This window comes from Neovison vison, chromosome 2 (assembly GCF_020171115.1).
Source record: "Neovison vison isolate M4711 chromosome 2, ASM_NN_V1, whole genome shotgun sequence".
NCBI lineage: Eukaryota > Metazoa > Chordata > Mammalia > Carnivora > Mustelidae > Neogale > Neogale vison.
In genome coordinates this window covers 94,228,754-94,245,274 of record NC_058092.1, presented here as the reverse complement: position 1 = coordinate 94,245,274, position 16,521 = coordinate 94,228,754, and the positions used below count along the sequence as shown (strand labels likewise).

The 16,521-nt window shown below is 49.7% G+C and overlaps 1 protein-coding gene across 1 annotated transcript; it reads right to left on the bottom strand.

Annotated features, from left to right (window-relative positions):
* Nucleotides 1-2,834: 2,834 nt before the first annotated feature.
* On the bottom strand, nt 2,835-15,872 carry SYPL2 (synaptophysin like 2). Its single transcript, XM_044236461.1, has 6 exons — nt 15,819-15,872; nt 15,581-15,655; nt 8,619-8,743; nt 7,333-7,534; nt 5,514-5,705; nt 2,835-3,478 (listed from the first exon to the last, which is right to left on the bottom strand). Exons 1-6 carry the CDS (start codon nt 15,870-15,872, stop codon nt 3,332-3,334), a joined length of 795 nt encoding a protein of 264 aa, XP_044092396.1. The 3' UTR covers nt 2,835-3,331.
* Nucleotides 15,873-16,521: the final 649 nt, after the last annotated feature.

Genomic DNA, 16,521 nt, shown 5'->3' with positions numbered 1-16,521 from the left:
CATCCTCTTTCTTCTTCTCAGCTGATAACATTTCTTCCCACCCTCCCACAATCAAAAGACAAAAGCCTCCCCCCCCATCATATCAGAAAAGAGAGACTAGTTCTCTTTTCCCTCTTCAAACCTCACAGCTCAGCCCATATTTATTCCTTCAGCTAGAGGAAATCAAATTGGAGGGTGTGACTTCGAGACCTCAGACCTTCTTCTCATTTTCACCCAGGGAAGGTTTAAGCACTGCAAAAATAATCTCTGAGGGCAATGATTCTTAAGCTGAGAACTACAGATGATCCCTGGGAAGGGGGGGGGGGCGGCGACCAAGATCTTGTTGAAATTGTGACATCGTGTCCAAGTGCATTTTTCTGGAAGTCACTTGTCCGAAGGGGGATAGAGGTGCAAATTTGTTCAGGAAGAACCTTTATAGTTAAAAGGGCAAGACATATGGCTCTCACCTCCTGACAGGAAGCTTAAGAGAGCAGATGAAAACAGCATAGTGGAAGCTACTATCTCTTGCCTTTTGAGTTTGCTCAAATTTGGTAAAGAGTCTCAGTTACTTTGGACTAATTCGTTTCTCTCAAAAGAGAAAACGCAGACTCTATTGCTTGGGGTGCAGAGTGGAGAAAAGTGGAATGATGTTTTGGCGGAAATGCTGATATTTGTCCAAGAATGTAAAGCAATGGGAGGAAGAGAATAAAAATCCCTGGAAGGGCTCTAGTCTTAGCTCTGTCATAGCAAATGTTTTGAAGCACTGTTTATTTAAATGTGTAATAACAAGCACCAGAAAACAACATGCAACATTCTCCCCCCACCCAGCCCCGATCTTCAGTCCCAGAAGTAGGAGACCTATGATCATGATAGTGGAGGGAACTCAAAATTCTGAAAATGTCCTCCATGTGCACCCTGGCAGTGTCAGAGTTTAGTAGGGCGGAGGGTGAGTGCCCTGCCTGTTGGCCTCTTACAATCTGGAGAAACTAGACACAGTCTCCTATCCCAGACCCCACTAGGCAAAGCAGTGGTGCCAGCCCTGGTCGGAGGGGCATGAATCCTATGAGAACAGATCTGTCCTCAGCTCTTTGCCTAGCCCAGCCCTCTGGAGGTAATGAGGTGAAGTAGGATTTCCTCTTAGGTCATGGAAAGCAAGGCCATAGCCAAAATCAAGGCCCTTCTGGAAGAGAACAAGCCAGCTCTTGAGAAGGAGAAAGAGCTTCCTGAGAGTTCTGGGCTAGGAGTCCTTGGCAGAAGTTCATACCCACCCCAGCCACCTTCCCCTAGCTCGAGGGCCAGTTGCTAACTTCAGCCCCCAAATGAGAACATTTTATCCGTCACATTTCAAATAAATTATAAATATATACACAGAATCCAAACAAAGTTCCAGTAGAAGCTGCTCACAGACCCTCACAGGGGCCAGCTTAAAGAAAAATCGTCACCTCTTTGTTCTCTGTGTCTCTGGAGCTGCAGGCAAAACTGTTCCCCCTCTTTCTAGAGTAACCATGGGACAGCTCAGGACAGAGAGGGGTTCAGACTTAGAAACACTCATCCCCAACTCCTCTCTTCCCTCCTTAAATCCATTCCCCAAAATCTAAAAACAAAACAGAAAATCTAATTCTTTCACTGAAATGTTCTGGAGCATCTGAGGATAAATTTCACACTCCCCCTGTCAAGTGGGGAAACTCTGACCCATAGAAGAAGTGATAGCCCAAAGTCAAATATCCTGTCTTCTGGGTACCCCAGTCATGTGCACATTACTATGGATGGTGTTTAGGAAGATGAGAAGGTTGGAGGGGTTGTCTCAGTCCTGAGGAGAAATTGGCACAGGGCACATTCACCTTTGGGATGATAAGTGGGCCAACTGGCACCAGATTGGAAAATGGCTGGATTCTTCTTTCTTCATCCTTCTCTGAGGAGCCGTATGGCCAGGGCTGACTGAAATGCTTCGAGTTGGGTGGGAAATGATGTCCCTTTCCCAGTCAGCCTTGACTCTTAGGCCCTAGGGTCCAGAGAGGGACTGAAGGAGGTGTCAGAAAGAGGAGACATATCAAAGACAAATATGGAACTGGGTCCCAAATTGAAGAAGCACCAATAGCATTGGCCTGCCCTGGACAGGGTTTGGGGGGAAGGGATAGAGCCTGGGAGAAATGAGGAAGCAGAGGAGGAAATGAGGGCAAACCAGAGGGCATGTCCTTTTGTAAAGGTGAGATAGGGAAGTATGAAAAAGAGGCCAGAGCAGGAATTGTGGGTTGGGGGGGAAATGAGGAAGAAATGGGCCCATCCATCCATGTCCTGGGGCTCTGGGCAACTTAGCCTCATGACGGTCCTTTGGACCCTTCCAAAGTCCCTATCTGGACCCACAGGAATGAAAGGAAGGCCTAGACAGACATGGAAAAGGATCTTGAATGCCTCAGACCCAAGAGGCTGGGGAAGGGAGATGGACGGAAAGATTGAAGGCAGGGAGGACTGAAATGGAGATGTTCCTAGACCCCTCATCTTGTGTCCTATATGTGGGACTAAGCCCAAGAAGGAGGACAGGAAGGAAAGTCAGATTTCTAGGGCAAGTACAAGTGTAATTTTGGTAGAAAGTGCCCCAGCCTGGAGGGTTGGGAGGACAAAGGGAACAGAAGAAATGCTTCCCCAGCAAGTGCCCTGGCTTCAGTGTCTTGAAGTTGCAACCCAGTTGCAATATTTCTGCTCCCCACTAAGTCCAGGCCTCATCAGGACCCTCTACAGAGCTTTTTTCTAGGCTAGTTGGCATCCTGGCTTCCCACGTGGTAGGCTGTGTGGGTGAGTAGAGGCCAGAGGGAAAAGTGGGAGAGCTGGGGCTGACTGGTGATTGGGGAGACACAAGTCTTAGATGACAGCCACTGGGCGGGTGGGGGAGTTCCTGAACCACTGGTGGGCCCTTCATGCAAGGGAACAGGAAAAAGGTTGCCAGCCAATTTCCCCTCCCCCCACTTTTATTGAAGCCAACAGGTTGATAGAAGTGGCTGCTAGGAACCAGTCTCAGGACTCTGCTCTCCAGCCCCTTGCAGTAGATGCTTATTCTCAGAGGCTGCAAGGGTACAAATAAGACCCCAAGTAAGATGCTGGGTTTCAGGCAGTAGACAAGAAGCACTGAGCTCCTGCCTTCCGAGGCTCCAGCCAGAGGCTGGATAGGAAGCCACTGGGAGGGCTGCCCGGGTTTCTGACAGCTGATGCCTGCCCATCCATTAGCGTCGTCTCAAAGCTCAGAGCCCAGAATGATGGGGGAGGGGAGTTGGAGAAGGAAGAAGAGGGAGGTCCTGGAAGCCGGAGGTGGTTGAAGAGGTGCTGTCCTGTTCCGGAGTAGCCAGGTAGGGGCTGCTTACTGCTTCTCCACTGCTCCCTGCTCCGCTGCGCTCTCCTGGCTAGGGCCCTGGCCCTGGTCCTGGCCTTGCCCGTGCCATGGGGTCTCCTTGAACACAAACCAACAGTTCCCAGCCCACAGGAAAAAGTTGATGAAGCCGAAGAGCTGCAAAAACACCAGGGGAGTTTGTGAGAGTGGTAAGGAGGGCATTGTGGGAACAGGGAGGGGGAATCCCTGGGGTGGGTGAGGGAGAAGGCAGAGGGCTGGGAAGACTAAAATAACAGAGAACTGAGTGCTCGCTTCAGCAGCACATATACTAAAATACAGAGAACTGGATGTAGAGGCAGGGTGTTCAGTGCTGATTCCCACTAGCGGTTCTCCGGCCAAAGTCTCTCACTGTCCACAGCATGCACCTGAGCTGTAGCTTGATCGCTGGGAGACTCTGGCCCCTGGAGCGAAGCATCACGCAAAGCAGAGCAAGGCGCTTTCCACAGCAGGGTCCTGAGTGCCTTTTCCAAGGGTGGGTGTGACCAGAGCTGTCCAAGGTGCTCTTTCCTGGGGCCAGAGACCCAGCCACAGCTGTATTCAAACATTTATTCAAAAATACTTAAAAACCGGGGCGCCTGGGTGGCTCAGTGGGTTAAAACCTCTGCCTTCGGCTCAGGTCATGATCCCAGGGTTTTGGGATCGAGCCCCGCATTGGGCTCTCTGCTCAGCGGGGAGCCTGCTTCCCTCTCTCTCTCTCTCTGCCTGCCTCTCCGTCTACTTGTGATTTCTCTCTGTCAAATAAATAAATAAAATCTTTAAAAAAAAAAAAAACTTAAAAACCGGGGCGCCTGGGTGGTTCAGTGGGTTAAAGCCTCTGCCTTCGGCTCTGGTCATGATCCCAGGGTTTTGGGATCGAGCCCCGCATTGGGCTCTCTGCTCGGTGGAGAGCCTGCTTCCTCCTCTCTCTCTGCCTGCTTCTCTGCCTACTTGTGATCTCTTTCTGTCAAATAAATAAATAAAATCTTTAAAAAAATAAAAATAAAAAAAAATATTTAAAAACCTATCAGCAGGAAGTACTGGGGCAGGGGAGCATACTGATGTCCACAATTAACTTTGAAATGCATTAAAAATACGGCGGTTTGGGGTGCCTGAATGACTCAGTGGGTTAATCCTCTGCCTTCAGCTCAGGTCATGATCTCAGGGTCCTGGGATGGAGCCCCACATTGGGCTCTGCTCAGCGGGGAGCCTGCTTCTCCCTCTCTCTCTGCCTGCCTCTCTGCCTACTTGTGATCTCCCTCTCTCTGTCAAATAAATTAAAAAATAAAATCTAAAAAACAAAAGAATACAGTGGTTTGATGGATAAAGAGGGCAGATAGATACATGATAAAGCATGTCTAGGAAAAAATTAATCATACAGTTTAGGTGACGAGTGTATGGGTGTTCATTGTAAAAGTCTTTCAACTTTACTGTATGTGTGAAATTTTTTACAATAAAATGTTGGGGGCTAAAACCTATCAGCAGGGTTCCAGCAAGGTCTAGAAGGCTCCCTGGTATGCCAGCGATGAAACCCCTTCAGTGTCTGGGCCTTGGGGAGTTCCAGGCCATTTTCAGGGCAGGGCTAAGGTAACAAGGGGCATCTGAAAAGCTCAAAGCCTCAGCTATGTGCCAACTGATATGGAAAGATTTCAGCATTCTAATAACCAGGATGGCCAAACCAGTGTGTACCAGCTGGACCCACCCCTGCCCAAAGCCCCTTTCCTGCCTGAAGACCTGAGTGACAGTGAACCCCTTTCTCTCACTCTGGGTGTACTCACAGTCTTGAGCCCCACCACAGCCTGTGCACCCCTTCACATGCTCGCATGCACATGTGCACACGTGCACACACATGCACACACACTGTCAAGAGGCAGGAGGGGTGGGAGCATGCCTGGATGTGGGGAGAAGGGAGATAGGAGGGCAGAATACAGAAGGAGGAAAGAACAGGAGGCTAAGTGGCTCTTGGGTCCCCCCCCCCAAAAAAGAAAATGGCCTCTCAGGGTCATCCTGAGGCCAGCAGCCATCCTTAGGTGCCAGGGTCACCCGCTCCAGTTGTAGGGGATACCAGCTGGAGAGACACCCTCCCGCTCCTCTCAGAACCTGCTAGCTGGGACAAGCCTGGGTATCTGGGATAACACTGCCTCCCCTAGACCCCTTCAGCGGCTGCAGATCTCACCACAGAGATGTTGGCCAGTCCCATCGAGGGTGTGGCCCCAGCACTGCACACTGCTTCCTCTCCGTGGCACACAGACATGGCTGCTGTCAGGCTGGATGGCCGTGTGGCCCCCTTGATGTCCGTCAAGCCCTTGCCCCAGGCGGCCGCAGCTACCAGCCAGAAGAAGGTGAAGGAGACAGTCACACAGAAGTCCTGGGAGGAGTAGAGGGACAGGAAATGTACTCAGAAAGGCCCCCCTGATTGTCTGCTTCTCTTCCTCTGGCTATAAGGCATTGGGATCCTGCAGTGCTAGGACAGCTACCTCTTGCCATCCTACCCAACATCTGGACCCTCAGGGAGCCCAAGTCATCTTGAATTTGTTCACTGCCACCCAAGGAATGCTGCCATCCAGGGCTACCCCCACCCAGTCCCTCAGAACTGAGTTCAGGCAACAATGTATCAAGGCACCTGCTGGTCACTGCCACCCCCAAACCCAGGTGGCCTAAACCCGCACTCTCGACTTCAAGCCTTTTCTTCGATCACCATTGCTCAGCTACAGCTGGTGGCAGAGAGCAGACTACAGGAGACAAATGGGGTCCTCTAAGTTACCCCTTCACCTTGCATGCCTGGGATAGGGAAATGGTAGAGGCGGGAGAATGTTAATGATGGCTAACACTCACTGAAGCTAACTAGACACCAGATATTTACACACATTTTCTTTTTTTTTTTAATTTTTAATTTTTTTAGAGTTTTTAAAATTAACATATAATGTACTACTTGCTTCGGGGGTACAGGTCTGTGGATCATTAGTCTTACACAATTCACAGCACTCACCATAGCACATACCCTCCCCAATCTCCAAAACCCAGCCACCCCATCCCTCCCCTCCCACCCCCTAGCAACCCTCAGTTTCTTTCCTGGGATTAAAATTCTCTCTTATGGTTGGGAGCCTGGGTGGCTCAGTGGGTTAAGGCCTCTGCTTTCAGCTCAGGTCATGGTCCCAGGGTCCTGGGATCGCGCCCCCCATCAGGCTCTCTGCTCAACAGGGAGCCTGCTTCTTCCTCTCACTCTCTGCCTGCCTCTCTGCCTACTTGTGATCTCTGTCTGTCAGATAAATAAATAAAATCTTTAAAAATAAAATAAAATAAAATTCTCTTATGGTTTCTCTCTCTCCCTGGTCCCATCTTGTTTCATTTTTTCCCTCCTTACCCCCCATGACCTCTCACCCTGACTCTTAAATTCCTCCTATCAGAGAGAGCATATGATAATTGTCTTTCTCTGATTGACTTATTTCGCTTAGCATAATCCGCTCTAGTTCCACCCATGTCATTGCAAATGGCAGGATTTAAGGGTTTTGATGGCTGCATAGTATTCCGTTGTGTATATATACCACATCTTCTTTATCCATTCATCTGTTGATGGACATCTAGTCTCTTTCCATAGTACATGCATTTTCACTTAACCCCCCCACACGCTATGAGATAGGTATTCTTTTATCCTTATTTTATATTGAGAAAACTCAATAGAAGTGACTTGTCCAAGAGCACACATCTAGTAAAGGACTGTCCTGGAATCTGAACCCAGGTAGTCAGGCTCCAGGGCGCACTTCTTGATGCTATTATGCCATCTGTGAGCACAGCGAGTGATGGGGGCTTGGTAGAAGCAGAGTCCTCAGAGCTGTGGGAGTCACAGAACCTGAAGGGGATGAACAGCGAAGAGCTGGCAGGGAGACCCTCAGGTTCCACACAGGGTTGTCCTCTCTCCCCAATGTGACATCAGTCCCAGAAGGCGCATCTCCTCAGTGTCTCTACCCCATCCCTTCTGGCCGATGTGCACTCACCACCAGTGGGAAGCGCTTGTTCTCTGTGTAGAGGTTGTGGAAGCGCAGGTAGAGGACTAGCGCAGCCATGGTGTAGAAGAAGGAGAAGATGCCCAGGGTCACAAAGAACTCGGCAGGAGCAGAGAAATCCCCCATCAGGTGCATGGTCTTGGAAGTGGAGTCATCATCACAGAGGGGCATCTCATACTGGACCCGGTTCAACCTGCAGGAGGCAGGGGGTGCCATCCTGAGCTCGGGGCAATCCTCGCCCTATGGAGGCAGGGGACCAGCCCGAGCTGGGAGACATCATGGGCTGCTTCTTGCCCTGGGACTCTTACAGAGCCAAGGAAGGGAGCCTGGGGGGAGAAATGTTTCTAGAGGCAACCTTGCAGTCAAGACAGGAACATCCCCAGAAACCTGGTCCAACTCTACCTCCCATTCAGGTGCTACCCACCCCTTTGCCCAGATACAGAGACCGTGTATTTCCAAGTGTCTTCAGGGCCCTTTAGGTCACAACTACAATGCATATACAGTACCATCTATTTCTGGTGGCCAAACCACCAGGGAGATCAGCTTCATTTTGCTCCTGGGAGAGTACAGGTCCACAGTGGCCAGGTTAGGGTTGGACTTACCCATTCTCAGGCCTTATTTAGCACCCCTCCCCCATTGGACTATATGGGACCAAAAAGGACAGGGGAAAAAAACAAACAAACACCCTTTTATATATGAGAGACAGTTAAACTAACTTGACTGTTGGTGCTAAAAATTTCTGAGAAGGCAAGCCCTGTCCCCAGTTCTCTTCTGAGCATTTGGGACTCCCCTCCATAGGCTCTTAAATAGCCAGGAAAGAGTCTTCTTTTCTACCTCCTGGTCAAGGTGTATCTCCTTGGATTCTAGGGTACTAGGTGAGCACCCCACATCAACTTTTTGGATCTAGGTACTAACAAGCTCCCTAACCTTCAAGGCAAGGAGAAGGTCGCTGAAGGTCAGAGAGACCTGCGCAATTAGCCTCCATCCCAAACTGCATGAGTTCTTTCTGTAGGAACTCTTGTTCCCTGCTCTTGGTTATCTATGGACTGGAATGTTATTATAACAATGACCTATCTGATTTTCCCTGATATTTTTCTATGGTTAGTGTGTCTGAAATTCCTAAAGGGTGGGAAGGACCCAAGTTTTGTAGTTCTATTTGAACCTGGCATGGTTCAGTAGAAGGTTGTTCTTTAGGCTTCTGTAGGAGGAAGAGACCAAGCAGGTCCTGTTAAACCAGCGAGGGAGGCTGTGTGGGGTCAGAATCAATTCCTGCTCACCTGAAGGGATAGCCGAACAAAACAATGATGGAGCTCACATCCTTGGCTTCGTTGTTGCAGCGAACTGTTGCTCCTGTCTCCCCGCTGTAGGAGCCGCAGGACCCGAAGGCGAAAATAGCAAAGAGCTGAGGGAGAGGGAAGGCCCTTTGAGAGTTGGAAGGCCTCAGCTGGCCAAGGAATATCTCTTCAGAACCACCTTCTGACTCTCAGCAGGTGTGGTTACAGGGCGGGAAGGATTTCCTTTAATCAAGTCCCTCCTAGGAAGGGACTCATGGCTTCCCTTGGCCTTCCCGCCTCAGGTTGCTGTGCTCACTGCACCTGAGTGCCAGACCAAATAGCCCAATGAATGAGTTTGATTTGAAGTGGTGTCCAGTCTACGGCCATACCACCCTGAACGCGCCCGATCTCGTCTGAAGTGGTGTCCAGGAGGGAGACGTAGAGGGAACAAATGGATAGTTTCCACATCTCCTCACTGGATGTGACAGGTAACCTCCTTAAGATGATGACGTACTCAAAGCTATTCAGGCTTTTGGAAACGTCTAGCATAAAGCAGGACCTGAATTTCCTCCCCAGGGGAGAGACACCCTAGAAATAGATTCTTCTGTGCCACCTGGGATCAGGCATGTGTTGGAATTCTTTCCATTTCTCCTTTGGAGCTGTCGTTGAATCTTGTTACCGTGTCACTACCTTCCAGTGGCTTCCTGCCTCACTGGAGGTACAGCTAGAAGGGACAACTTCTGCCAAGCCTTCAGAGGGGAACTAGGCAGGGAGCTGTCCCACGCTCTGCCAGCCTAACTCCTCCTCCCCCAGAGGTTCTTTTCCTCACAGCCAGAGTGCTGGCCACATCTCTGCTGACCGTCCTGGCTCAAGCCCAGAGGAAAGTACCTACCACTTGCCTTATCAGCCTCCACTCACTCCCCAGTGGTGTTTCCCTTTGTAATCTGTTGATGCTGCCATCACTCACTGTTAAGAACCAGGGGGCATTTCAGATCACTTGAATTGTTTTCCTCTCCAATTTTCATCACATTTTACTAAGCCTCCTGTCTTGAGTGAGAAGAAATTTCCTTACCCTATGGTTTTCAAATTTCTTTCTGGGAAAACACACTGGTTAGAAAAGGAGGCGAGAAGCTGGACTCTCTAAATGTCCCACATCGTCGGTCCAGGCCCCATCTCCTGTGCACTTACCTTGTACAGGCTTGTACATGATGGAATCATTCTGAGTAAGCACAGAGCTTATTCTGCTAATGATCGTTTTCTGTGTGTTTCTCCGTTCTTGGTGTCTTGGACATTAAGCACCTAGAAGACAGCTCATCTATGTCCCAGGCTTGCACTCAGCATTTAGAATAGAGCTGTGCGCACGTGATTTTCCTAATGCATCTGAGTGTTGTGGAGTGAGAAGAGGCCTGGGTTAGGAGTTAGGAAATCTGGGTTCTAGCCTGGGTCCAGTCACTCAGTAGCCGGGCAAACTCTAATAAAGCACTCCGCTCTCTGAGTCTCCGTTTTCTCATCTGTTCAAGGAGGGGTTTGGAGCGGGCAATCAAGAGGCCCTGCTCTCACAGGATGACGGTAATGCTGTCAGTGTGCTCTTGGCTGCGCTGGCCAGCAGCTGTGCTCTGCCCCTGGGTAGGGCCCGGCGCCACTGCCCCACCTCGCATCGCCCAGCCTGGCAGAGCTTCTTTGTGCTGGAGCCATTGACCCCTCTCTAAAGGTCACAGTGAACACCTCTCTGTTTCCAGGAGGTTTAGTTTAGACAAATGAGAATTGTCTCCATTTTTAAAAAACATCAGGAAAGGAGAGAGTGTCACTCTTTCCAGGACCTGAATAACCTCCTCATCTGGCTTAATTTACAGAGGCTGAAGGGGAGCCCTCTTGGCTCCTGTTGACAGAGCTGAAGAGAAGTTCCCCAAAGCCTCGGCCTCATTACCCCATATAGACCCCAGCCTCCTCACTGGCGTAACAATGGTGCCTTCTAGCTCTTCCTCATAGGAATTCCTGAATTTTTGTCACTCTGTGAGCCTCTTATGGGTTTCTTTATTCCTCTTAGCTTCTGGCCCTCAGAAATGGACACACAATTAGGGTGTGCCATTCTAGGAAGGGGAGCACAGTTGGATATATTTTTACCCATTGGCAGTTAGCTCTATCTAGGTCCCCTAAGAAAATAGGTATTCCTAACTTTGGGCAATGAATGGTCAGTTGTGGAGCCTTCTCTTCACCAGCACTTCCTTGACAGGCACATCTAAAAAAAGATGATACTTATTGAGCACCTACTGTGTACCAGGCACTGTTCTAGGTACTATCATTTAGTAGTGAACAAAAGAGAAAAATCTCTGTCTTTGTGGAACTCGTGCTCTAGGGCTGCTTTATCCACCACAGTAGCCAGTAGTAGCTGAGTGTGGCTATTTACATTCAAACTCATTAAAATTAAATCAAGTTAAAAATTCAGATGCTCCATCACACTAGACACATTCCAAGGGCAACATTTTAATAGCCACATGGGGCTAGCAGGTACCATACTGGACAACACAGACCATAGATCTTCACCATCATTGTCCAAAGTTCTGCTATAGCTAGATGATAACCTTGAAGTTCTGAAAATCCTGACCCTGTTCTGTGATTCCTCCAAGAATGAAATATACCACAAGAGTTTTAGTACTAGCTTTATTCTCTTCTGATTCTCTGAAAGTCGGGAATCCCTAGCCACCTTACACAGCTCTTTATCAATCAGAATATATAATTAAATCTGAACATCACACAGCCATATGATGCCAGAAAACGTAAAGTTTGCTAGGTAAGTGGACAAAGGGAAAAATCTGAGGGGAACCTCACAGTTTCACAGGACAGCAGAGCAAAAAAGAGCTCAGATGAGGGTGCCTGGGTGGCTCAGTTGGGTAAGCAGCTGCCTTCAGCTCGGGTCATGATCCCAGGGTCCTGGGATTGAGCCCCATGTCAGGATCCTTGCCCAGTGGGGAGCTTGCTTTTCCCTCTACTCCTTTTTCCCCTGCTTGTGCTCTCTTGCACATGCTTGCTCTCTCTCTGATTTTAAATAAAATCTTTATTTAAAAAAAAGATCTCAGAGATTATTAAGCCCAAAGGTCTCATTTCACAGAGGTGGAAATTAAAGTCCCACCAAGGGACTTTAAGATCAAGTGACTCTCCCAAGTTCCCATTTAGCCATTGTGAGAGCCAACCTTGGAATTCAAATCTCCTGATTCCCTGTCCAGTGCTCTTTCTACTTCATTTATTCATTAATCAACAGTTACTGACCATCCCCTATGTGTCAAGTGCTGGTAACACAAAGATGAATAGGACCTGGTATCTTCTCTTTCAAGTTTATAACAAGGAAAAAAGTGTCATGCTCAAACAAAATAAAATTCTGCATCACAAAGTTATTAAGGCTAAAAAAGAAAGAGAGAGAGAGAGATGTCTCTTATGTTCAGCAAAGATTATAAGGAGGCAGGGAGTAGCTCTGTACTTGGGATGCAGGAGCAGAGAAAGACACCCTAAGCCGGCCCCCTCGACCTTTTGGCACCAGATTTGCCTTCTTCCCTAAATGTGCCAGGAGGCTGAGGCACAGGGAAGAGCAGGAAAGAACTGAAACCATCCATGTCACCAAACACGAGGATCTAAGTTGAGCAAACTGCTCAAAAAGAACAGAAATCAAGGAGAAATGGAGTCCCTGAGCTGGGAATGGGTTGGTGGAGGGAGGGAGGAATCTCTTAAGTTGATGCCAACCAGCCTTCCTCCTCCTGGTCCTGTATTGCTGGGGACACTATCGTCATATGTTGCTCTCCACACCCTCCTCCTCCCGTCTCTGCTTCTCTTTGGGAAAGGTGTCAGAATAACCTCACAAGTTTGGTGCCGACTTGCTTGATGGTGATGATCCTTTGAGACCACTCCCATCCCCAGTTAGTGCCGGGCACAAGGAAGACAAGTTCTTCCCCTACTCCCACCTCTACAGTCATCTCGTTGGTTTTACGGACTCTGATGGGGACTCTGATGGGATTCTTTCGCATTCCCCACACCAACTGAAATAGTTTATTTTCATTACAGAGTCCCACAGAGCCAAGCAAGTGGTTTTGGCACCTCAAACGTGAATTACTGATCAGGGGTACACCCAGTTGATGATAATATGACTTACTATAGGAACAGTGACTGAGTAATTCAGGAGATTCTTTTGTGCCTTACCCTCAAAGTGAGGATTTGGCAGTGACATTTGAGTAATCCAACCAAAGGACAAGTCTAGCTGACAGACTGCATAAAGAAGAAATTTAGGGGAGAGGGGAGGTTTAGGAGCGGGAGAAAGGGGAACCAACACTCACTGAATAACTCCTGGGCTGCTTGGATTGAATGCTTGGATGCTTTACAGAAATCACCTCCTATAATCCTCCAGTGAACCCATAAGATAGATCGTACCCTCACTTACATATACGAAACAAAGGCCCACTAAGATTTTGTTACTTACCCTAGGTACCCTAGATTCTATGGCTAGAAAGCAGAGGAGACTCAATTTAAACCAAAGCCCATCAACCTCAAAATCTGCCCTTTTTTTTAGGAAGCCAGTTCTTTAATAATTGGTCTAGACCCATGTTATTTTGCTAGCTTTGTGAAGACTTAGTGAGACTCCGGAATTGGAATTGAGGTGAGATGAATTTCTGAATTTAAAAAAAAAAAGACACTCTAAGCCAAGCTCCTGACTAATAAAAGTCTAACATTTACTTTTGGATAACAATGACAACAAAAGTTTTCAAGCATCATTAGTATAAATGCAAGACCTGTGTGTTCTTTTTTTCTTTTTCCAGCCCAGGAGCATCTGAGCCCCCCAAGCAGGAAATGAGTGAGAATCCCAAAGGACATCTTCACTGTCATTTCTGGTGCTGGTTCCTGTGCTCGTTTACAGGAGCTTATCCTGCAGAGATTTAGGGCCAGTGAAACTCACGCTCTGAATTCAGGCTGCCGGGATGGAAGTAAAAGCAAATCATGTCTCCCTTTGATGCTGCCCTTCCCACAAAGGCTGAGTTCAGAGTCTAGCCCTGGGCCCCTGGATTTAGCACTATGAGAGAAAGGCATCACCCTCTCTAAGAAGCTGAAGATCAAGAAAGTCAAATGGGTCTAAACTCTTAGGGATCAGTGCTTACCCTGGGAGGAGACTGGATATTTTCCTAGGCATTGCTTTGTGCAGCCTTTATAGAAACAGCCTTTATAGAAAAATGGTATTGGTGGGTGGGGAGGGGGGTGGCACTTTGAAGATGGAAGGATTTCAGAATCCCCCCCCCCACAAAGGATGATTCCATGGTCTAATAACCTCATTGTTTCCCTTATCCCTTGACAGTCTTTCTCAAATTTCCCCTAGATCTATTTGTCTAGTTTAATGATAAAATTGTACCCTTACATTTCAGGTTCTGCTTCTCATAATGGCTCCCTAGTTCTGGATGGCAGTCACAAGGAGCCTTAATAACATTCTTATATCGCCACCACTGGTATTCAAGTGGTGAATCAGAACAGGGAAGTTGGGGGGGGGGGGTGAAATTGCTCAGTCAGCAGCCCATCCAACCGCTCTTGAGGCAGTAGGGAGGGTGGAAAGTCCCCACCAGGTCTCAGAGTTTGCGCTCGGGAACTCCTTGCTTGGCCTATAGCCCCAGTCAAGGTCTCAGATATCTGGAGATAACCCCAAATGCACTATTGCCCCTGAATTCCAGGTCTGATGATTCCCATCCAAATGATGACTCAGGAATCGGTGACATGGTGCTCACTCTTGTCTCCCGTGAGTTAAAAAGCCCTCTAGAACTCAATCCTCCCCAGTCTTAATGGTAACTTATTCGTTAGCTGAATTCTGTGCTGGAAGCACATTAATTAAGTTATTCACACATCATTTGGTGTGTAGATTGTCTAACTTAAATCTCCTCTGTTATAGTGCACTAAATGCTGCCAACAAGTTTTCATGATTTGAAAGAGTGACTACACCTGCCCCCATGCCTAACTTACACTCAGGAAACCTTGGGCACTGCTAAGGACAGAGAATATACTAATATCTCAAAGTACCAGTGACGTAAGGAGATATATTCCCCGGTCACCATTACTGAGCAAACTGAGGCTATGGGCAAGTGATTTCTTCAAGGTCAAGAGGTGAGCCTAATGAAGGGCAATATTTTGGCATACCGACACATTTAGAACAGAAGAGGACCCTGTGAATGGTGTGATCAACAGTTAACTAATGTTGGAAACTGAGGTCCAAAGAAGTGACTTGCCCAAGGTCACAAAGCTGGAAAAGGCAGGTCCACGTCTGAAACCCAGAGCCCCAGCTTCCCTACTCAATGTTTTATCTTATTCTACAAGCCATATTATGGCCACAGTGTGATTTTTATTGTCTTAATATTTTTTCTTTTATTTAATCTTAGAGCCCCAGGCTTCATTCATTCATTCATTCATTCACACTTTCACACAGTCACAAGAACCCATATCACTCTAGTGACCTCAACAGGACAATTGCCAGCCTGTCCTGTCCCTGGAGCCCACCTTCAAGATCAGCCAGGTCCCGGTGGGTTTGGGGGCTGAATGGTTTCCATCGCACTCCTCCTCTCCTCTGCCTTCCGTAGCTTTCCTCGTCCTCCTTGTCCTCCTCCCCCCTCCCGCCACCGAGGAGTGGTATGTGCAGGATCAGAGTTCTGGAAAGGTTACACCCGGGTTCTCTCGCCCGGGTGAAATGTGAGCACCCTGGGCAAGGGCTCCTTGCACATAGAAGGACCGAATCCCGGACTCCGCATGCCTTGCTCCTCGCTCTCCAGCCACCAAGTGCTGGAGAAGCAGCCCCAGCCCGCCCCTCCCCCGCCCACCTGTCGCCGCCCCCCACCCTTCCGTCACCGCGGGCCGCAGCACCTCCCCGCCCCCCACTCCGGCCACATTGCTTCGGGTCAGCGTCACAGCCCAGGCTCCCGAAATAGCCCGCAGCTAGAGAGTCGACTCACCCACTGGAGAACTTTGATGAAGCCCAATGGCTCCTCCAGCCGCCGCCAGCGCAACCCCACCAGCAGGCGGTCCACCTGCGGAGACAGGGCCCGCGGAGGGTCAGGGCAGTGGGGGTACCCAGGAAAGCGCTGGTCCTCTTCCCACTCACATTCGGGGGTGGGGGCGGAATAAGGGTCCGGCCTGACGCCCAGGTGGAGAAGGGGTGGTAAGACAGCCCCAGGGGCGCGCGGGTTGTACCTGCTGGCGCGGCGACTTGTCGGCCGCGCGACTCGAGCCCTCCGTCGAAGACATGCTCGCAGAGCGGGGCCGGGGCGCAGCGCCGGGGCTCGGCTCCCTGGCCGGGAAGCTGCGGGTACCGCGGTGGGACGAGGGGCTGCTGATCAGCCGCGGGGGCAGCGAGCTGTGCTGGAGCGCTGGCGGCCGTCGGCGGCCGGGGCTCCAGACTGGCGGGGCGGATGGCGGGGGCGCTGCAGCTGGCGCTCGCCGAGGCCGGGACCGCCGCTCTGCCCCTCCGGCTGCAGAAAGCCCCCGAGTCCGATTCAAACTTCTGTCAAACTCGCGAGCTCAGTTGGCAGGCGAGTCACGTGGCGTGCGCTCGCTGACCCTCCTCCCGCCCCCTCTGCCCGGGGTCTGCCCGCTGGGCGCCTTAAAGGGACCTGTGGCCTCCGCAGACAGTTCAGCCGCGAGGGGGCTCAAGTTCCTGGCCAGAAGCCTCCCGAGCCAGGCTCAAGCCCTACACCGCAGCCGCTCCAAGTCGCGGCCCAAGTAGGAACCAGCCTGGACGCACCGCGGTTCCTAATTCCTCTTTTTCTCCTTTGGCCTGGATTTGGGGCCGCTGTGCGCGGTGTTTCTCTTCTTCCACACCACAGTACCCAGAACCTACACTATTTTCATAAAGCATGATCAGCGTTGATACAAGGTTCTGAACCTTACCGTTAAC